Source organism: Gymnogyps californianus, chromosome 8 (assembly GCF_018139145.2).
Source record: "Gymnogyps californianus isolate 813 chromosome 8, ASM1813914v2, whole genome shotgun sequence".
Taxonomy (NCBI): Eukaryota; Metazoa; Chordata; class Aves; order Accipitriformes; family Cathartidae; genus Gymnogyps; species Gymnogyps californianus.
This window is the reverse complement of record NC_059478.1, coordinates 30730832-30752847: the sequence shown is the minus strand read 5'-3', so window position 1 is coordinate 30752847 and position 22016 is coordinate 30730832. Positions and strand designations below refer to the sequence as shown.

Below are 22016 nucleotides of genomic sequence, written 5' to 3'. Positions count from 1 at the left end.
GACGCTGAAATTTAATCTCCAAAGCTTAGGGTTACTTTACAACAAGGCAGCAGGATGGCTCTGTTTTTCCAGGGTGTCGGTTCTGGCCGGCCAGTCCTTGCCTCGCGGTGCCCTGCTCTCACAGGGCAGAGAGATGGGCAGCCAAATAGTACAAGCTCAAGCCGTTGCACGCGATGCAGCAGAGGTTGCAGAGGGAGGACAGAGCGCGGTAGAGGGTGAGCTGCCGGGACAGCTGCCTGTAGCTGGAGTTGGAGGCATGCAGCTGCCTGCAGGACTTGCTGGTGAACAGCCCGACCTCCTGGCCGAGGCCGTGGCTGCGCTCGACGAGGTGCATGTCTGCCACGATGTCGGAGGTGACCTGCCCGAACCACTGTGTGTTCAGCACAGAAGCAGCGACGCAAACGAAGAAGACGATGATCTGCAGGGGAGCAAAGCCCGCCGTGAACATCTCACACACGTGGTGGATTAAATTTCTCCCCCAGCCCCTCTTGCACACAAGGCTCGCTGCAATCTGGATGCTAACTGGTTTCTTTTAAGCAGAGCCATGTGCAGACCTCGTCATCGTTTGCAAACCAACCTCAGTGGAGCGGAACGGAGCGGGACCCCACAGAGAAAGCGATTTGGGCTACAGCCAGCTCACATTTTAAAGCGGAGGCTACCTGGGTCGTTTGTTCATCGCTGAGCAGCTCGCTGGGGTGGTACATGGCAAATAGAGTCAGGTTGAGGAAGGCACAAGCGGAGCCGATGTGGAAGTAGTAGGGGAAGAGCTCACGCTGGATGAAGCCGTAGGTGTGGCGAGGGAGGTGGCTGCCCATCACGAACCCTGCAAGGGGGGAGAGTGGGTAGGTCCTGTGGCAAAGCCCCCTCCCCTGGGCCTCCCCCCAGGCAGAGAGCCACGGCGGTGTGTACAGACCGCAACCTACCAGCCACGAAGGTCACCCAGATCTGCATTCCCCAGGAGGTGGAGAGGAAAACCAGGTGCAGCAGTTTGATGGTGTTAGAGGGCTCTGTGTCGGTCAGCATGGTGTCCTGGCCAGGGACGGGTCCTTCCATGTCAGCCAAGCCACCCCCAAATTGAGCGCTGAGCTGCTGTTACTGCAGTCACTTTGCTGGATCCGGCAAACGCAGTTTAGCTTCACAAGCCCGCTTATTCGGGAAGAGCCCCAGCCCCTTCCCAGCCCCACCACCATGCACCCGACTGGGCTGCAAACCCGATTTTCAAACCCCTTCTGTCTTAGGGCACGGCACTGCGTCAGCACCTGGTAACCGGCCGTTTTGGGTGGACTTTCGGCAAAGTCCAGCCAAAGCCCCGTCTGACCCCTGGCAGCAGGAACAAGCAGAAAGTCAATAAAAAGGGGAAAAGGAAAAACCCTGACAAATAAGCCTGCCCACACTGCGGCCATCAAAGAGGCCTCTTGGCCAGGGAGAAGTCCCCCTGTTTAAAAACAGCAACAGCTTCTGCACACTTTAACCAAAAAGCCTGGGGGCTCGAAGAAGCAGGGCTGGCTCCCAGGCTCACCCCGCTGCCCCGGACCCCACGCTGGCACAAGCATGAGAGAACGGGCAGTGGCGGGGAGAAGGAGGCTTTGAACGAGCTGCCTGCTCCGCTACAAGGAGCGCTTTGGAAATTAATTAAAACAAAGCTTCTGGGAGCAGCCCATCAATTCTGCTGCCTGCTTCATTCCTCCTCCTCCCCTCGGCCAGCCGCCTCGGGGCATAAATTACAGCGGGGATAGCCTTGAGAGAGACACTGCCATCTAATTACATCCCGCTCCCCCTGCAAAACAGATAAAAGTATGCTGTGTTTTTATATATCAATTCCATATATTTATTTAGGCATCTATAAAATTGGGCCCTTGAAACCTTCTCATGATGGTAGCATCATGTACTGGAGAAGGCGCTCGATCCCACCTGGAGTGCTGGCCTGTAAATCCCCAGCTGTCTTCATGGCCTTTGCTTTGCCAAAAGCTTCTTGGCATTTCTGGGATGCTTCCCCGCTCCATCCTCCGGCAGCCCTGTCCACTGCATGATGGTGGGGGCCTGGGGAAGGCAGCCGTGGTCCTTTGGTGAGGCTTTGTTCCCTGCATCATCCTGGGCAGGAAGGCAGCGATGGGCGCTGTGGGCAGCCGGCATGGAGCCCTTGTGCTCCCGGGGTCCCAGATCTGCCTTTCCGAATCGCTCGCCTCCGTGCAGGAATTAGCAGCCGAGAGCAGCAAGGCAGCTGGGTGCTTTCGTGCAAAGAAGCCGCAGCCAGGAGGGTTGGTCAGAGCAGGGGGTAACACCCTGCCGGGATTTCTTTTTTTTTTAAGGGAAAAAGGAAAATAGTGATTGATTGCTAAATTTGCCCTAGAGCGGTGCATTTGGTGGGGAGGGCAAATAGGAGGCTCTAGGAAAGGCTGGCAAGAGCAGGCTGCTCCCAACAGGCTCCAATGCACCCACCGGCAGGTCTCTCCTCCCCTGGGAGCTGGCTGTGGGATGGGGCGGTTGGAGATGGGTGCTCCAGGGATGCTCCAAGCTGCCCAGTCCTGCTGTCCACCATTCCCCCATTGTTCCCTCCAGCAGAAGATGCCGCAGGACTGCAATTTTTTCCCATCTGCACATAAACCGCAAGATGCTTCGCACCGTTGCAGCTCTCTGTTGTGCTCCCATCCATTTCCCATTGCCCTCAAGTCGCTCCCGCTCCATCACCCTGCACCCCCAGGCACCCAGCCAGGCCGGGGTGAGGGCTGACCGTGGCCTCGCAGCGGGAAAAAGCACAATACTTAAGGAGAAGGAGAGGTCAGTTAAAGTTTAATGTTCAGGCGAATACATCATTCCCTCCACTTAATCAAGCAGCAGCAATTTCTAACGATAAGTAGAAAGGATGGCTCGCATCCCGGTGATAAAAAGGCAGGATTGCTCCGAGTTTCGGGAGATAAGAGGGCTCTATAAAAATTGAATGTTTTGTACCATGTTCAGCTTGAGATGGCTTTATCTTGTAGTGATAACGCAGCAAGGGGAGGTCAGGGCAGCGCCGTGCCAGGCCTTGCACGGAGATGTTTATGATCGGAGATATGGCAGAGATTAGGAGCTTATGGCTGCAGCCGGCTCCAGGGGTGGGAGCCGCTGGCCGGCACCTGTGGGAGAGGGGCAGGCAGCTCCTGCTTATAAACCAGGTGGGGAATTTGGGTGGCAAAGCACCTTTATAGGGACTGGGTGTTGCAGAGAGGGAGAAAACACCCTGTTGTGCCTGGAAAAGACCCTGTGCTCATTTCTGGTACCCCACAGCCTCATCTTACCCCGAGCACGGCGTCACCATCATTTGCTCACGGTTAAGCTCTGCAAAAACCCTTGCTTGGGGTTAAGCGCATGGGGGCTCTGGTAGCAAAGGCGAGGGCACGGCTGCCACCCTGGGGCCGCATTAAACCTGCTGTGCCCACAGCTCTGTGTGCCCAAGGGCTCCTGGGCCTCGTTCCCTTCCCAGCAGGCAGCAAGCCTTTCAGAAACCTCAATGCCATCAGAAAACCTCTGGCTACGTGACCCAGGAAAGCCTGGGAGGTGGCTCTCAGCTGGCCTGTGGCGGAGGGCAGACATCCCCTGCAGTGTGACTGATGAGTAGCACTTCTACCGTCACCCGTGCTGCATTTCGGGAGAAACATGTTGGCAGCAATGGTCCTAACCCCATCCTCTGCTGCATGCGGGCATGCGAAAAAGCTCCATGCTACCATCTGCCCTGGTTTCGGCTGGGATAGAGTTAATTTTCTTCTTAGTAGCCGGTACAGTGCTATGTTTTGGATTTAGTGTGAGAACAGTGTTGATAACACGCTGATGTTGTACTTGTTGCTAAGTAGTGCTTATCCTAAGTCAAGGATTTTTCAGTTTCCCATGCTGTGCCAGCAAGCAGGGGTGCAAGGAGCTGGGAGGGAGCATGGCCGGGGCAGCTGCCCTGTGGGGTTGAGTGAGGAGGGAAGGAGTGAGCAAGCGGCTGCGTGGTGCTTCATTGCCGGCTGGGGTTGAACCACGAAACCATCAAAGCAGCTGGGAGGGGAAACACCCCTGGAGGGGCTCAGGTCATTAGTGCTCGGGGCAATTAGAGACAGGTATCGAAGCCTTTGAGGCTCCGTTTCAGCATCTGCCTGCACCTACTCCCCATGTCCTCCGCAGCCTTGCTCAGACTGAGGGAAACAAGGTTTGGGTTTGTCTTTTTTTTGCTTTTTCAGTGCCCCTGAGGCAATTGGGGGTTTACGGCTCAACGCATTGGTGCACCCAACGGACGGGGACGAGGGGCAGCCCCTGGGTCTGCACCAGCCCGCACTGCCCCTGCCGTGGTGGCGATGCCTCCGGGCAGTCCCCAAAAGCCACTCGCATGGAGCACTGGCTGACACCCCGCTTCCTGCAACGCACAGCCCTGCCTCATACGGCCCCCCATGTCCGCCTGAGCCCTGGGCAGCAGCTCTCGGGGTGGGTGACCCTGAGCGGCCCCTTCCCCCTGGGGAAATGGCACTCGCCGGGGGTGTGCTGTGCGTGCAGGACCACCACTCCACACTCGCCGGCCAGGCAGCCACACAGCGAACCCCCAGAGCAGACACTCACCCAGAGCACATATAGATATTTTTCCTTTTAATGCACTTTTATTGCCACTCCTTCCACAGCTCCGTGGGGTGGGATTTCAGCCCGGCAGGAGCAGGGGCTGTTTGCCAGCCCTGCCCAGGAAGAGGAGCAGCACCGGGCAGCCATGGGGGGAGTGGGATGCTCCGCCGGCTGCCCCTGCACCAGGGAGGGATACGGCACCCTCCCCACATCACTGCCCCCTCTCTCCCTTTGGTACCTCAAAGGGAACCAGTTTCCCTCATAAAGAAATAGTAAAAAAAAAAAAAAAAAAAGAAACTGTTTTAGGAAGACGTCGGATCATATAAAGATTCAAGTAGCGTTAAGTGAACTAGAAAACAAAGTCCTGTACATCAGCTTATAAAATTTCTAAATAAAAAAAAAAAAAAAGGAAGAAGAAAAGACATGACACGTCAGTGCAAAGGGTGAGGCGGTACAGGGATGCCCCTCCACCCCAGCCCCTGGGACCTGGCTCAGGCCAAAGCCCCCAGAGAGGCAGGGTCTGGGCGCCACGATCCCATGTCCCCTTCCACCACCGAGGTGCCCCCTCATCTGTCTGTCTGTCTGTCTGTCTGTCAGCAGGAGTGCCGCGGCTTTAGAGGTCCTGCAGCTGCACGATCAGCTCCTCCTTGTTCTTCAGCAGGAACTTCTCGCAGGCTTCGAAGGTGGCGCAGAAGTTGGAGGACAGTCCCGCCACGTTGGTGGTGACGTAGTTGAGGTACCCCGGCGTAGCCTGATTGTAGTAAGCCACCTGCAAGGCAGGGGAGATGGTGAGTAGGGGCATGTGGGGATGGGGGAGCCTCCCCGATGGGGTGTGGGTGGCACGGCCCCGCAGCACAGCTGCAGCATCCCACCTTGCTCGTCTCCTCTGACTCCGGCCAAATGCAGAAGCCGGAGCAGAGCGTCTCCCCCCGTGTGAAGTCGGCGCTGGCAGGGTGGGTGGGCAGCGTCACCGACCGAAAGGCCACCACGTAGGGGTCCCTGGGGAGGAGAGAGCCCGGTGAGCTGGCACAGCCCAGCCAGCGGGGAGCGAGGAGTCGGGGACGGGGATGGTTACCCCTTGCCGCAGGGTTTCCGTCGGGATGCCAGGATGACAAAGTCCTGCGGCTTGTTCTCGCGGCTCAGCGTCTGGCTCACCACGTGGTAGATCATGTCGTCATCGTCTACTTGCTGGACGAGCTCAGCACTCCTGCGAGGTGGGAGGGGACGGGTCAGAGAAACCCTGCTGTTGCCCCCAAGTCCGGGGGCTTACACATTTACAGCCCACCACCATACCCAAAATATTTTGGGGGACCCAAAATAGATGTTTTCTGCAGCAAAGCGCAGCCATCAGCCCAGGCAGAGCCAGGACAGGGACACATGGTGAAAGGTCTCTAGGAGTGATAATGGCTCCGGGGCAACACACTTGCTCCCAGGAAAGCCCAAAAGGGTGTTCAGCGATGAGCCTTAAATTTAGGGATGTGATTTTTGGAAAGGGCCGGGTGTCCCCGGGAAGCCCCGCAGCACTCACGCATAGTGGCTGTCCCACTCTTGCCGGCGCCGCAGGTCGGAGAGCAGGGAGAAGGCTCGGCCGGCGGCGATGCAGACTGACATCTCGATGCGGAAGGAAAGGAACTTGTCCTCCTCCAGCGTGTACATCCGCACCTCGGAGAGCACAGGGCACGGGCTGGGACGCGTTCACCACCACCGAGCCCCCGGATTGCCCCCGCTTTGGGGGCAAGGAGCAGCTCGGGGGGAAGGGGCAGGGTTTAGTACCTTTTCCTTTTCTCTGGCGAGTGCCCAGTTCGCTTTGGCTACGAGCGTCTTCAGCGCAGAGACGTTGTTGTAGCTCAGATAAACCTGGGGCAGGGGCAGCACGTCAGGGGCAGGAAGGGGGGCAGGAGGCAGCGACTCCCGCGGGGCAGCACCCTACCTTGTTGCTTTGGTCCCAGGGCACGGAGAGCGGCACCTCGGTCTGTTTGCAGGAGACGACGTATTTTCTGCAGGAAGGAACAATTTCCCTTATGGTGGGACACAAACCACCCACAGACTGTCCCTGCACCCCGTGCCAAGCCCCCCTCTCCTCCCTCCTCCATCCCTGCATCCCACTTGCTTTTTCCGCTCACCGGTCCAGCCGAATTTTTTTCCTAGCGCTGGCTTCTCTGTACCTCCTCTCTCCGTCCTGATAAACGGGAAAAGCACATTAGGTTAATAGGAAAAGGAGGGAAAAAAAAACCCACCACATGTCTTTTTGGGAGCGGGCAAAATGTTCAGCAGGGAAGGGCTGGAAGGTGAAGCCCCTGCGCTCACCGGCTGCTGTCCCAGCTACACTGGCAGTGGTGGTTAGTCCGTAACCGTGAGCTATTTTGGCATTGCCACAGTGCTATGATCAAGCGATGGGCACTGGCACATTAGGAAAAAACCCTTGCTGCGGCTGCAGAGCTGCAAACTGCCGCTGAAACACAAATCGCATCCCCTAGCATGTGCAAACATCCCCTCTTGGGAAATAAAAACCCAAAAAAAGCAGCTTATTTCAAAGAAAGCAATAGCGCAGTGCTTTAAAGCAGGCAGAGAAGCGGTTTCAGGGAGCACGGCTCCAGCCATGAGATGCTCCCCCGCAGAGTGGGAGAAGAGTCCTAGTTTTAAGGCATCTAAAAAATCAGGTGGGGGGGCACGGATCAGCCAAGGGGAAAGCGACGCCGTCGCTCACTCGCGCTACGATGTGCCCCGAGACACGCGGGTGTTTGCTTCGCTGCCGTGCTCGCGTGACAGGTTTTCTTAAATATTTGGATCCGAGCAAATTATGGATCAGGGCGCTTTGAAAGGTAAAAACAACCTAAGAGGTTTGCATTCTTTCCCCTAAATTGTAGAAAAGATGAGCTCAAACTTGCAGGCGATATTCTGTTAAGCCTTGCATGGCTAATACGTCTCCATCTCTGCATGGGCAAGTGGTTTATTTTTTTGTTAGTTATACCGAGAAATCAATTTAATTCACTTGCTATCGAGCAATTTCATTTCCATCATCATAAAACTGCATTTGTTTTGCCATGAATCCAAGAGCCTTTCAGGGCTAAGCGGGATTCCCGGGGGTCCCATGCCACCGCGGCGGGGAGAAGCCACCCCTGCCCGTCCTTACCCCCGGCTCGGGTGCCACCATCGGCAGGGTGCAGGGCCGGCCCTCCTGGTCCAGCACCACGAAGGTCATGAAGGCACTGTTGATGTGCCTTCGGCTGACGGACATCTCCTGGCCGTACGCCTCAGCGCAGACCCCCACCTCCATGCTGGGGGGGAAGGGGGAGAGAAGAAGGGGTGAGGGCGCGGAGAGCTCCGGAGGGTGGGATGGGGACCCCCTGCCGCCGGCACCCACCTGTTTTTGAAGGCGTTGTTGACGATGGCTTTGAGCACCAGGCGGTCCCCGACTTGCGATGGTCCCCGAAAGTGGAACATCTCGATGGCCTGCAGCGTGGGGTGGGCATGGCACAGCCGGCTGCGGGTGGCAGGCGTTACCCCCTGGCCGTGGCCCCATGCCCCGGCAGCCCCACGCACCCTCTCCGACCCAACCAGAGCTGAGGAGACCCCAAAAAATGTCACCCCTGCATTTCAACCACCAAAACCAGCCATGAGAAGGGACAATAAGCAGACTGTGGTGAGTGTGAACCCTTCCCTGGGGTCCTCCAGCGCCATGCACCCGTGGGACTCCCTGTATGGCATCGCCCAAGGGTGATGTGCTGGGGACCATCCCTTTGAAGGGTCTCTACAACCCGGCTGTGGCCTGACCCGGCCGGACGCTGCCCTGGCTGTGTCCCCCCTCCAGACACACCGTCCCCCCACCCCAAATCCCCGTCAGGTCACCTGGCTGCGATGGTGGCCACGTTCTCCATCCAGGCCATGATCTGCCCGCCGAAGGTGTTGCCCTGATGGTTGGCGTGTGGGGGCAGCACCAGCTCCACGCTCTCCACCCGCGTCTTCTCCGCCGGCACCGCCGCGCTGCCATCCCGCGTCTCCAGCTCTGCCACAGGTGGAGAACGGGGTTCAGCCTGCCGGTCAGCCGGTGGGACCCCCAGTCCCAGTACCCCACCAGCTCTTGCCTCCTCTCCCCATGGCCACCCTCCCACTGTATCAACCCTCCCACACCTCCCAGCTTGGGGGTGCCGGATGGTGGGGCTGATCCCCTCCTCCACGGCCAGGGCATCCCCAAACCATTCTTAACCTGCCCCCAGCATCCCGCCAAGGAAGAAGGATGTCACCGGTGGGTGTCAGGGCTATTTTGGGGCTGGAAGCCCAGGCTGCGGGACACGGTACCGGTTTCACGAGGGCTGCGGGTGAGGAGGTCCTTGAGGGTGTCCTTGTGGACCAGCCGCATGCGGCGGCGCTCGGCAGCGATGCTGTGCTCTATCTTCTCCTCCTCCGTCTGTGGGGTCAGCGGCTTCAGCTTCACCTGCAAAGGGGACACGGGCAGGGTGCAGTCCCACCGCGGGAGAAGGCAGGGCTCCTTTGGGTGCCTGCACGCACTCCCGTAGCACCGTACGTCCCACCGTACGTGCGTCAGAGCCAGCCGTGCTCCTCCTGGGTTATATTATAGCTGCTCACGGAGGGGCCAGAGGGCAAATGGCTCCTGCAACTGGATAGGGATCCCCTGGGAGGTGTTGTACAGCAGGGATGGGCACTGATGCTAAGGAGCCGTCCCGCAGCGCCGGCAGGGAGGTATGTCCCTGCCCTCCCCGGGCATAGAAGAGGGGACGGCAGGAGCGGGCAGGTGCCCTCTGTGCTCAGAGCGGGACTGAGAGGCTCAGCACCCCACCGTGCACCCACATGCACGGGATAAGGGATCACCGACCCTATCGTGTGCAGATAGGCACATGCCGTGATGGAAAGCCAGGCCCAGCCCAGCTCGCCTCTCCCCAGAGAGGCCATTTCCTCGCTGCCTCTGCACAGGGGCCGACCGAGCCCCCACAGCCACCGGCCGCTGCTCACCTTGCTGCCGGAGGGACACTGCGCCACGAAGGTGGCATACGCCTTGCAGATGCTGCAGTGTTTCCCGCTGCACAGGTCCTCGTAGCTCACCTGGATGCCCACCTGGGAGAGGGCACAGCACCCCTGAGAGCCAGCTCTGCTTCTCGGGGACCCACATCCCACCAAGCACCCCCCGGCCAGACCCAGCGGGAGGGGATCGATACGCGGGATCAAAGCTGGAAACCGCGGGAGGATTTGGGTATTTCACATTTGGCGCAGCGAACGGGCACGCACGGCTGGTGGGGACGGGCGCACGGCGAGGGGGATAGGGGCAGGGGCGGGGGGTGAAGGCGGGGGGCGGCACACCAACCTCCATGCTGGAGTTAAAGGCTCGGTTCACTTTGGCTTTGATGTTGACAACTTGCCCGACGCTGAAAAACAGAAAGAGGAGAAAGCACATGGGGGTTACCGCGGGATGATGGCTCATGGTTATCCAGCACACGTGCCGGCACTGAGCGTCTCCATGCTGAGCTGCTGCAGCGTTACAGCTCACTGCCCGCTGCGGTAGCGGCTGCCTGGGACAGTGGGGACATGCTGGGATGGCAGGCAGGACATGGGGACAGCCACCCCCCAGCTGTGGGAGCCCATGGGCGTCCAGCCTGGCGGTGAGATGTCACCCTCAAGCAGCTGCGTGCAAATGGGTCCCCAGGTCTGGGGTGCTGCCGGGACACCTGAGGGGTGCAGAGGTGCCCGAGGCTTGCTTGGCACCCCCCGCCACGCGGGCATGCACGCTCCTGCCAGAGCAAACGGCTCCTCCAGCCTCGCATGCGCTGTCCTGCACAATGGGGGCACCCATGGGGCCTCCCCACAGGCCCTCGGCCAGCGGCAGCAGCAGCCCCAATGCTGCAGGCACCTTGACTGCTCCTGTCCCTCCTCCTCTCCGGGGCCTCCCAGGGATGGACACCTTGGGATACTGGGAGACAGCAGGAGGCAGGATCCGGCCAGGGGCATTTTGCACCGTATCTCACACGAAACATCTGCTGGCAGCAAACTGCTGCTCACAGAGTCCAGGAGCTCTCCTCTGGGCCTTCAGTAGGCTTCAGAGTAAACACACAGACAGCTTCAGCTCTGCAGCCTAACCTACTTCAGACTGGTACTGATCAAATGAGCAAATGCAGCTTATTGGCGATACCATCAGAGTCTTTACCAAATGCATTAAGTCAGGAATACTCCTCATCCCCTAAAAGAGACTAATGCTAGAAAACTCAGTGGAAAAATAAACCCTATAACTGCCACCGCAGGTTTGTACCGTAGAGGGCTCAAAAACAAAAGTGAGGAAGAGTCAGCGTGTGCTTCAGCACCGTAACTTCCTCCTTGCCCCCACGCACGACTTCTGGCTTCAAACGATTGTAATCATCTCGGCTACTTGTCACGCTTTGCACGTTGGCTCTGGCTGGAGCAGGGACGGCACGACGCTGGGACAGTGTCCCCGGCCATCCCCCGGCACGGACCCCAGGCCCAGCGGGAACCCTGTGCCTGCCGTGGCATGCCGAAATGTTAGCAGGGTTACGTGAGCAGCCTCCATGCACCTCCCAGGCCGTGCCACGTCAGTGGGTTAATGCTCCCAACTCACGGCAGCACTGCGTTAGGCCGGCTGCTCTAGGGCTGCAAACGTCCGTACCAGACACCGCTCTTCCCGTCCCGCTGCCCAGGAGGGTTTATATACAGCTGGCTGGTGTGAAAAGAAAAAGCAAGATGGGGGGAGAGGGTTAGAGATGAAGGAAGCAGTGGCATGGCGAGGCTGGAGCACAGACGCTCCGGCTGGGTTTGCAGCGAGGGGCGTGCAAGGGCAGGGGTCTGGGCAGGTGCATTGGCAGCCCTGGCTGTCTATAGTACAGCCCCCCAAATGCTTTATCCTCTCTCTCCTTATCAAACAGCACAAGCTGGTGCCATAAAAGCCACATGAACCCACGTGAAATCCTCCCAGGAGGCTGCACTTCCACGCGGCAGGGCTGAGGGATGGGGAGCATCTGATGCCCAGCCGGTGAGTTTTTAAGTCAGTGATGCTTTGGGGTCTCCTCTGCGCCCCCAAGCACCCACAGCCCTTCCCTGCCCAAGGGGGTCTCTCCCTCACAGTGGGAGGGTGGCAGAAAGCGCAAACAGCCGGGAAAGGAGGAGAGCAGACGGCAAACGCCACCCTAAGCTCCCTCTGCCTTCAAACAGCTCTGCGGGAAAACCCTGCCAGGGCCCATGTGCAGAGCATTACGCCAGACCACAGCAAGTGGGATCTGAGTCAGGAGCAGCACAAATTCCCTGACCCCCTGGCTCACCCCTGAGGAGGGATGAATGCCTTGCAGGGCTTGATTTAACGCTCTGGAGAGGGGCTCAGGTCTGTCCTCCAACTCCCATGGGGAAAAACATCCTGGGCAAAGCTTCCCCGGGAGCTGGAGCTGTGCAGTGCCGGGCATGGCACCCGCTGAGCCCGCTTGGTGCAGGGCATCGACCCCAATGGTGCCACCCGACAGGCACCCCAGCGTCTGCCAGTGGCTTGGCGACCCACCAGCACCGCGACATCTGATGTGAGATGGAGAAAGCAGGAGTTTAACGTTTCCTGGGGATGACGGTGAAATCCAAGAGCGAGTCAGACTTCCCGGCACCAAACAAATCAGCCGACAGTCTGGGACCCCAGCGCCAGCCCTGGGTGCCCGCACTGGTCTCTGTCCTCAGTGGGCAGACATGTGTCCCCTGCATGGTGGTGAGCTGCTAGGCAGCATGAATCCTACGCTGCACGGCTTGCTCAGCCAGGCCAGCCTTCGGCCAGCAGGTCCCCAGGGTAAGGGGGTGCCAAAAACCCCTGTGCCAGCACACAGGCACCTCTGCCCTGTGGGCACCTTCGTAGGTGCACCAAAACACCCGCTGAGCCCCCTGAGATGGTACCCAGGGGGTGAGCAGACGGGCATCCCCCTGCATGGGGGCGTATGGGGGCTCTGGGAGATGAGTAAAGGCGGGTGGCAGCACCTGGGCTTACCAGGGGTAGTAAGGGAGGAGACCACCTTGGGCACGGAAGACCTACGCCTGGTGGGAATGCTTACGTTGTCCCCTGCAACGTGGCAGTCCAGGGGCTGTGCGCATCGGGGTGGGCACCTCTGCTGGGGCAGTGCCCAAGGGGATGCCGGGACAAGCTTGGGAGGGGATTTTGCCCGGGCAAAGCTCAGCCTGGTGCATCTTAGAAAGCGATGTGCAGGGAGGTCCCACTCCCCCCAGCACCTGGTGGGTGGGTGAGCTCCGCCGCACGCCAACCACCCATGCGGCTGCTACAGAGGCACGATTTGCAAGATTTAAGTTTTCCAGAGCACTAAGTCAGAGTTGTTTCTTGAACAAAGCCAGGGAGGAGCTGGGGTCGGGGGAAATACCGGGAATCCAGCCCAGCAGGAGCTCCCCAGGCGACCAGACAGCGGATAAATCAGAGCAGACAGTCAGTCCGCAGCCCTGCAGCGGAGCCGGAGCCTCAATCCCTGGCTGCCCTGTGAGCTTGGCACTGCCACTGCCTCTCCTCCCCACCCAAGCACGCTGCTCCCTGTCCCGGCTCCAGCCCCGCTGTCCACGTTGCACCCGGCAGACAGGGAAAAACCCCATCCGCCTTCCCTGTGCATGCCCCGCTGGAGAGTGGAGTATTTACCTAATGGTATGCTCAAAATAGATATCATCCATGGAAGCCGTGACGCACGGGCAGCCGGCATGTCTCTCGGCTGGAAAGGAAAAACAAACTGCATCAGCAACCTGCAGCAACACGCCGAGCGTGCGAAGGGCATGCGTGCTCCTCTGCCCCATGGCCGCTACCTCGGGGCTGGTGACACCGGTGAAACTCCGGTGCCGTCCCTTTCCCTGCTCATGCCCACCTGCTGGGTTTGCAGGGGACGAGAGCGGGGTCTGAGGTTTCTCCACCCCATAGCAGCGTGGGTTTGCAGATGTTTTAAGGGTTTGGAGGGTGTGTTGTAACTAGGAGGCACGTTGCCCTGCTGTTTGCCTTCCCTCGATGCTTTCAGCCGCTGCGGGGATGCGCAGGCAGCTGATACCATCTCCCCGTACACAGCAAATATTTTAAAGCCACCCTGCCGGTCTGGCTTTCCCTTGGGACTCTGGGAATCTCAAACTGCAAAACTGCCCTGGGAACCTCATCAAACTGCAATATTGCACCCGTTTTCCTTTCCCTGTGCTCAGCGACCCACGGCGCGCTTGGCAGGGTGAGCTCCTCGCTGAGCGGAGGAGCTCAGCCCCATCCGGCAGAGCTCTCTGGCCACTGCCAGGATGCTGGGGACATCACCAGCCGGGTCTTGCCGCGCCCTGCGCACCAGGCGAGGAAAAGGGCAGTGTTTTGGAAGAAGCAGGCGTCGATTTTGATCTGTCCTCAAGCAAGCGTGCGTGCTGCAGCGCACGTCTCCTCCCCCTCTCGCCCTGCTCCCGTTCGCTCTCTAATTACTCAGCAAAACGGCATGACGCGGGTCCCCAGCTGGCGTCAGCTCCGAGGGACGGCGCTGGACTGCTGGGCACGCCGCCGAAGAGCTGGCTCCTGGGGACACCGCCAGATCCTTTCCCTCCCGGCCCGGCAGGACGATGGCTCCAGTGGGAGAGGCTGACTTACCGGAGAGGCAGGCGGCCGTGTCGATCCACTTGAGCAGCTGGCCGGTGCTGAGCTCGCCGCGGTGGTTGGTGTGGCAGGGCAGCACCAGCTGGCTCATCTGCACCTCGGTGGGGTTGCCGGCGGGCGAGGGGCTCGCCATGGCCCCCGGCACCTCCTCCCGCTCCCTTGGCTCCCGGGCACGCGGCGGAGAGGTCGAGCCCTGCGGGGGACGAGAGCTCCGTTTTACCCAAACAGGAGGAAAATCCCCTGAGAAAACAGTGATCCACGCAGCCCCCTCCCCACGCAGAGCCAGGGGGAACCCCAGCCCCGCATGGCCCCGGGCACCACCAAAACCCACCCAGCCCATCGCCAAAGACATGATGCCCTCAGCCGAAAGGAAAAAAAAAATCCCTCTAAAAAGAGCTCCGTGGGTGATCGCTGCAGGTTTCCAGGCCATTTATTGCCACCAGGGCAGTGGAGAAGCCCCAACCCAGCCGCTTCCTCCCGAAAACCGTGCAAAACCCCCTCCCAAAGTCAATCAATTCTCTGGGAAGGAAGTTTGCTCCCCTGAGAGCTTCATTTTTAGGGTGCCGCAGCAAAGGGTGGTTTTGTGTTCCCAGGGCTTGTGCCCAGGGCTGGGCATGCAGCAATGCTCCACACCTTCCACCAACATCCCCCTTTGCCAAAGGAAACACCGAAAGCAGTTTTTCCTGTCTCGTACAAGCCGAAGTGAGGGGAATCATCCTCGATTTGGGGTTGTTTGCGCAGTCAAACATGTTCCTTGCTGGCTTCACGGTTTGCTGGGCACAGAGCTCCTCTTGCCTGTCACCCCGGCAGGAGGTGGGTTGGGGGAGAGAGGCTCTGTGCCAGCAAGAAAAATAGCTGATTAGATATCAAGTGAGCCGTGTTACACAAGGGGTGAACTCGGTTAGCCCGGTGAGTAATTGAGGAGACACGAGGAGCCGTCTGGGCTTCGTTACAGCCCTTCCTTCCGTTTTCTGCTCCCTCTGTGGCTCCCGTTTACAGCACTTGTTGCAAGAGCCCCATTGCAGCAGCTTCTTTGCCCTTTGCTTTGCCCAGCTTCTTTTAAAGATGGGTTTATGCTGAAAATGAAGCTTTCCTGACTACCCTGAGCTCACCGCCTCTCAGAATAGAATTTTTCTCTAGCGGGTCTAACCTCTGTTTCCATAGCTACTGGTATACGACATCCCAGGAACGGCACAAACCTCGGCTTAGCAGAGACCACGGCAAACGCGGCAAGCCAAGCCTACGGCAAAGGGCCCCCCCATCCCACAGCGAGACAGACCCCCGGCCACCGGAGCCCCTCCAGCAGGCTCCGAACCCCTTTGCAAACCTCCCGGGCTGTTTCCCAGTGTGCTGAGGTGCCTACACGAGTACCACAGAGCTATTTTGGGAAGCTGGCAGGCTCTGGGGTACAAGCCAGCAATGCAAAGAGCTCCAAAGACTCCTGCTGCGAAGTGAGCAGCCAGCCTGGCCAGAGCTCCCACTGGTCGTTTTCCGTTTCTAAATTTTAGGGAAAAAAACGGCACCCCGTAGGAACAGCCCTGACCCCACGGTAGCCAGCAAGAGGCCGGGGATGCTGATGGGCAATGAGTGGGGAGTGGATGCAGCCGGAGCCGGTGTGGGGCTCAGAGCGGCTCCTGGCACGGGGTGGCATCTGCCCAGCACAGCCTTGGTTAGTAGCCGCCGGCACAATGGGGAGCCCCGGGGTTAGCTGCACGGCACGGGGGGTACCTGGAGGCCATTGCAACAGAAGCTCAAGATCTCTTCAGGGACTACAATATTCCCCTTGACCATTTTTAAGAGACACCTGGAAAGGAGAAGAGTGGCTCTGGTTACAGCAGGACCAGCAGAGCCGGGGGTGGAGGACGCCCGTGACCGTCCCCCGGCAGGGACACGGCAGCGTGCGTGGCGGGTGCTGCAGAGCCGCCGTCTGCCGCAGCCGCCTGCGCGGTGGGTTGTCACACTCTGTCCCCATGTCCCACGCTGATGTCCCGCCCCACGCCACCGGCCCCTCACCAGCACCTATCGGGGGGGGCTGCCGGAGCCGAAACGGAGAAGGGCAGACCCAGGGCTCATGCCTGCCATTCCTCGGGGGTCAGGTCCAGTGCTCACCGGCTGTGATGGAAAGAGTCCTAGCTATTCTGGGGTGCTGGGCCAAGCCCAGGGCGCAGTGCCGTGGCCGATCCCTCGGTCGGTGACGCTGTGTCAATACTTTCCATGTTGCTACATGTGACAGAGGGCTGTGTCTTGACGCTCCTCCAGCCAGCACGGTGACACCGCCGCGGTCACAAGACAGCCAGGAGCGTATTTTTGGCAGCGGGCAGGACTCGCGCGGTGCGCGGGTGGTACCAGGGGCAGCAAATGGGAAGCGCCTGTTGCCGGCAATGCCGCTGCGCCCTGCACCGGCCCCTCTGCCTGTGAAGCCCTGGCATCCCCCAAGGGCATTGCGTGCCCTTGGGTGCCCCCGGGCTCCCTGGCCACATGCACTGCGACCGGGTCCCAGCTGGACACGGTGGTGGCACTGCAAGGAAAGGCGGCGTGGGAGCTGCAGCAAAAACAAGTGGACGAGGCTTTATAGTTACAGTTTGCTTTTAAACACAACACTGACGGGCCCTTGGCATGCCCTCAGCTGTCCCAGCAAACATCCCTCTCCCGCGCGGGTCCAGCCGGGCTGCCGGAGGCAGCGGCTCCTTCCCCAAAGCGTGGGACCAACCGACTTTGGCATGGGGTCAAAAAAGTGGAAGCTGCAGATTTGCCTCCTGCACCGTCAGCCCTTCACAGGAGCCGGCGTTGGGGCATTGCACAGCGCACACCCATTGTGGTCGGTATGAAATGAGGGTGCTCAGAGCACCGCTGGATGCAAGCGGCACTGCTGAGGCTTTCAAAGCCTCCCACCCCTGCCTCGGCGGCACCGCGCTTTGCTTTCCCCAGCCCCACGACTTCTCCAGGCTTGCTCTTGAGGCTTGGGAGCTTGCTTACGGTTCACCCACCCTTGCAAGAGCTCGGTGCAAGAGTTACTCTCCTGTTTAGCAAGCTGGATTTGCTCCCCGGGTTTGCTTTATTGCAGGCACAAGGCGGTGGCAGTGGCCGGGGGTGGCCCCGTCACACCCCAAAGCCGCAGCAGCCAACACCAGAGGGCACGCGGCTGGGGCCGTACCTCGGAAACCCAAACCTGCTCCTGGCTCTGCAATCGTGTCACCTTGTCCCTGGGATGGGTTAGCAGGAGGGGGAAAAAAAAGAGCCATCTGCTTTGCATCCATGCCTCCCCACTATTTCCGAGGCGGCCCCAGCCCACGCTCCCACCCGGGAGTGCAGGGCTCTGCCCGGGGAAGGGGAGCACCCCGGCCGCGCGTTGCAAACACGCTCCAGAGACCTGGAACCATTCAGCCGGTGGGTATTTATAGAGTATTCAGTTATTGAAACTAAGCGAGCAAGTGTCTGTCCTCATTAAAATCTTCAGCCTCACTCAACTGTCACATTTTTAAAGCTGTTGACTGATGCAGCCCTCGGGTCACCATGGCAACGGGATGCAGTACCCAGGCGATGATGCTCTTACTCTGTCACCCCTTGAGTGAGTGACCCACTTCTACCAAAAAAAAAAAAAGTTTGCATTAGGAAAAAAAAAACTTCCAGCGGAATATTTTTCTTACCTCCTGCCACGCTCGCTTCCTGCGCTGCCGAAGGCATAAGGAGCCCACAGAGCAAACCGGGGGGCCGGTGCGGAGGGGGAGACACCCCAATGGCTCCGCAAATACTGGGGGAGAGGAACCCCGCAGCACCCCACTGCTCTTCTATACCCTGGCAGGGGGGTGTCCTGCAGCACCGAAGCCCCCACAAGCTCTGGGGATGGTCTCTGCTGCCGAATTGGGTGCTGGCCTCTTGGAAAAGCACCGGGGAACCACCAGCCCAGGGGAGCCTCTGTCACAAAACCCTCTCGGGTCCCGCAGCCCCCAGGACAATGCCGGGCAGGGATGCAGGAGAGCGGTCGTTCGCCCAAATCCTTGAGCCCGCTGGAAGCAGGGTGTTTGCTTTAGCCACCCCCAAGCGGTGGATGGGAGGGAGGGACGAGGGTGAAGCCAGGGCAGGGGTCCCGGGTGCTGGGCTGTGGGGGGCCCTGGGCAGAGCGGGGCAGCCCCACGCCTCGAGCTGCCCCTGCCTGCCCTCCAGAGCTCTCCCACCGCCTCACCACCACCTCCTGAACGCCTAACCCCCATTTTCCCTCGCCTTGCTCTGGTCTCCTACCCCTGCCCCAGCCCCTCAGCGCATCCTACCCCTCCCTGGGAATATTTAAACAAAAAAGGGAGATGGTGGGGAGGAAAGTGGCGACAATGAAGTTCTCATGGGGGATTATTGGTGTATAATTGAGCAATATCCATGGTAACAAGCAAATCTGCACGCGTTAAAAAATTAACCTGACCTACTTTGGGAAATTCTGCCATCTCGACAGGGCAGCGAGGGCTCTCCTTCCCCCGAGAGCCGGCCCGCCAGTCCCACTGCTGGCAGCGGCAAAGCCCTGGTGCTCCCAGGGATGGGACGGGCAGGTTTTGTGCAAGGGGAGATGTCCCCTCCAGCGGGACCCCCACCAGCGAGCGGCGGCAGAGATGCCCAGCACAGCTCAGCTCCATCACCCCATGCCTGCAGGGGTGGAGCGGGGTCCCCGGGACGAGACCCGCAGCGCTCGCTCGGGTGTGGGGTGCTGGCTCCTTTGCAGGGCTGTCAGGACTGAATCACCAGGTCATGGCATGGCGAGGAGACACGGCAGCTCCCTGTGGCGGGTCTCAGTGGGACCCCAGGAGGGCAGCCAGCCCGAAAGAAAGGCCAGGGCGCCCTGCGAGTGGTATTTTTGGGACCACACGTCATGCTTTCCTTAGGGTTTCATGGAGCAAAGCAAGGCAGGGGCCAGGAAAGTGCAAACCGAGGGCGAAAAGCAGCAGGGGGCCGCAAGGATGACTCCCCTCACGAGGGGTTTTACATCCACCACCCGTGGGAAACCTTCGCTCAGGGTGAGCACAGCGGGGACCCCTCCAGCCCCCTTGCATCCCTCTCTACTGCTCGGTTCAACGCTGGGTGAAGCATCCCCAGCCCTGGCCATGCCTGCAGCCCCCAGCCCCATCCATGCCCCTGCCCAGCCGCTCTCTGCGGCTCCTGGGAAGCTCCTGGGAAGGCTGGTGCTGGTTTGTCGGCACAGGGTCAAAGTCCCCCCAGGGACCATCCCAGCGGACAAAGGTCCCCTGACACTGCTGCCTCCAGCCCAGGGGGAGAGCAAAGCCATGCGTCACCCCGTTACAGCTGCAAACGCTGCCAGGGCCAAAATTCACCAGCATGAGGACACCCAACAGCATCGCCCAGCCCAGGCACCTTTGCCCTGCCACCCATGGCTTTCCTGGGGAGGACACTGCTGTAGCATCGAGGCCACCATGGTCGAGACTACCACGGTCGAGCCCACCAAGTTGGAGACCACCATAGTGGAGATCGCTGTGGTCAAGACCACCACGGTCGAGACCACCAGGGTGGAGACCACCACGGTGGAGACCATGATGGTGCAGTGGTCTCCACCCTGGTGGTCTCCACCCTGGTGGTCTCGACCGTGGTGGTCTCGACCGTGGTGACCACCGCAGTCGAGACCACCAGGGTGGAGACCACCAGAGTGGACACCATGGTGGTGCAGTGGTCTCCACCCTGGTGGTCTCGACTGCGGTGGTCTCAACTGACCACTGTAGTCAAGACCACCAGAGTGGAGACCACCACGGTGTCATGCCACCCACCCCATCCAGCCACCCACGCTGCCCCAGCCAGCCCCAGTGCATCCCGCTGTCCTTCCCACGATGCCAGCATTCCTGGCAGCCCTCTGCCCACGCTTCCCAAATATCTGCCCCCCCCTTTTAAGTGAAAAATGGCTGATTCAAGCCAAACCCCGCCGGCATCCCTCCCGGCACACCCGGAAAGACCTGGGGAGGGTTGACGTTGCCGGCTTTCGCCCGCTGTCCCCATTGCAGCCAGAGGGTGCCACGTCCCCCTCGGCGAGCCGCCGGTGCCGACCACGATGGAGCTGCAGCACGGCTCGCTGCAAACCCCAAGGGCAAGAGGGCATCACCCGGGCAAGCAGGGGGGGCACAAGGGCCTTTCACCCCACATCCTCCCCCCGGCAGAGCCACCCAGCGCCGACGCAAGTCAGAACAAGCCACCGCTCCACCGCCGGGTGTGGAAGTCTCCGCAGCAGCGCCGGACGCTGGCTCCTGCTCACCCAACCTTGGGGTCCAACCCCCCCCCCACCACCACCACCACCTTGTCCCCATTGTCCCCAGCCCCCCCCCCCCGGCCCTCACCTCAGCCAGAAGAAGCTGAGCATTTGCAGGCGGCGGCGAGGCGACGGCTGGCTCGGAGGAGAAGCGTCCGGACACCTGCGCGCGCGGCCGGCACCGGGCGCGGGCGTCGAGGCCGGGGCTGGCACAGGGCCCTGGGACGGGGCCAGCACACACCCCCTCCCGCTTCCTTAAATATAGTCACGCATAACTTTTCTTAAGGTAGCGCTCGGCAAATCTGCTCATGCTTGGAAAATGGCCGGCGCTCCGGAGGTTTGCTCTGGATACTTCGCCGCAGGAGCGAATGTGCCGGGCCGGCAGCAGAGCTGGGGAGTGCAGCGGGAGGCACCGGCACGCTGCCAACAGCTCTGCGGAGCAGGGTGCTGCCGGTTTCCTTCCATCTCTCCCCAGCAAGCAGGCCCTGAGATGGGGTCCTGGGTCCCCTCCCCAGCCCCACGCATCACCCCCTCTTCTCCCCCCATCACCCCAGCAAGGGGCACGGGGGTGCCCAGCTGCTCCCCCAGCCGCTCGGTACCGACGGCACCGCATCGGCACCGGGCTCTTCCCTCCCTCAGTTAAAATAATTTTCCCTCCCTGTCTGAAAATATTTGTTTTTTCCCCAGAGCCGCAGGCGCCGACGCCAGGCTCGCTGGCCAGGAAAGCCTCCACAAACTTCTCTGGGAGCCACTCCAATCCACGCAGCCGCTCCCTGGCCCTGCTGCCTTTGAAGTACCTCTAACAGGGCTTATAATAAACCCCCTTTTTTTTTTAATAACAAGGAAATAAAATGCAAATTGCTGTGTCAACGCATTACTGATACAGCCTATTGGGTTTGGGGGAGATGTTGTTCTATTTGTATGTGATTTACGTGCTTTTATAAGTGAATCTTGGTAATCGAGGTACAAGAGGTTGATCAAAGCTCCTCGCAGGCACAGGCAGCACAAGCGTTGCCATTGGAAAGCCAGCGGTAAAATAATTAAACAAATTCAACAGGAAATAAGGCCTCACTTTTTTTGGTAAATAAGAATAACGAAGCACTGGAACAGAGCAAACACTCGCGGCGGGCACCGAGCATCAGTATCTGATGCGGTGGGTGCTGCCCCCACAGTGCTGGGGCCTCAGCGATCCAAATTTTAGGCTGGACACGGGAAAAGCTCATCCAAACCCCAGACCTGGGTGCAGGTGAGGCGGGACACCTCGGTACCTCTGCGAAGGCTGGGCTGGGCAGGGATGGAGCTAGTGGCCCAGCCCAGGGCGATACTTGCCCACAGAGGGTTAGCAGCCTTTGGGGGATGGAGGAGGCAGCGCCGTACCCAGTGATTGATCCGAGCGAGGTGATGGAGATTCTGTCTGGAAGAAGATCATTGCCCCACTTTGACCAAGGACTTTAACCCACCTGAGCATTCGCTGCTCAGCTGCTAGTATAAAATCTGCAATTCTTCATCAGCTTTCTGAGAGCGGGGAGGGGGCTCCGCTCTGCCCCGCACAACCTCTGCATGTCTCACAGGTAACTTTGCACACCCAGATGCGATTAACTCCAATCCTTTCAG

At 59.8% G+C, this 22016-nt stretch overlaps 2 protein-coding genes across 2 annotated transcripts; both read right to left on the bottom strand.

Moving 5' to 3' along the window:
- Nucleotides 1-118: 118 nt before the first annotated feature.
- TMEM205 (transmembrane protein 205) lies at nucleotides 119-1053 on the bottom strand. The gene is made up of 3 exons (XM_050901431.1): nucleotides 924-1053; nucleotides 660-823; nucleotides 119-418 (listed from the first exon to the last, which is right to left on the bottom strand). Exons 1-3 carry the CDS (start codon nucleotides 1051-1053, stop codon nucleotides 119-121), a joined length of 594 nt encoding a protein of 197 aa, XP_050757388.1.
- A 3821-nt stretch (nucleotides 1054-4874) lies between these two features.
- ACOT11 (acyl-CoA thioesterase 11) lies at nucleotides 4875-20513 on the bottom strand. The gene is made up of 17 exons (XM_050900841.1): nucleotides 20491-20513; nucleotides 15896-15971; nucleotides 14162-14360; nucleotides 13199-13268; nucleotides 9890-9950; nucleotides 9541-9642; nucleotides 8869-9004; nucleotides 8419-8575; nucleotides 7934-8053; nucleotides 7703-7847; nucleotides 6693-6748; nucleotides 6500-6566; nucleotides 6343-6426; nucleotides 6098-6231; nucleotides 5645-5776; nucleotides 5442-5568; nucleotides 4875-5338 (listed from the first exon to the last, which is right to left on the bottom strand). The coding sequence occupies exons 1-17, from the start codon at nucleotides 20511-20513 to the stop codon at nucleotides 5183-5185; spliced, it is 1845 nt and encodes a 614-aa protein (XP_050756798.1). The 3' UTR covers nucleotides 4875-5182.
- Between the last annotated feature and the right edge of the window lie 1503 nt (nucleotides 20514-22016).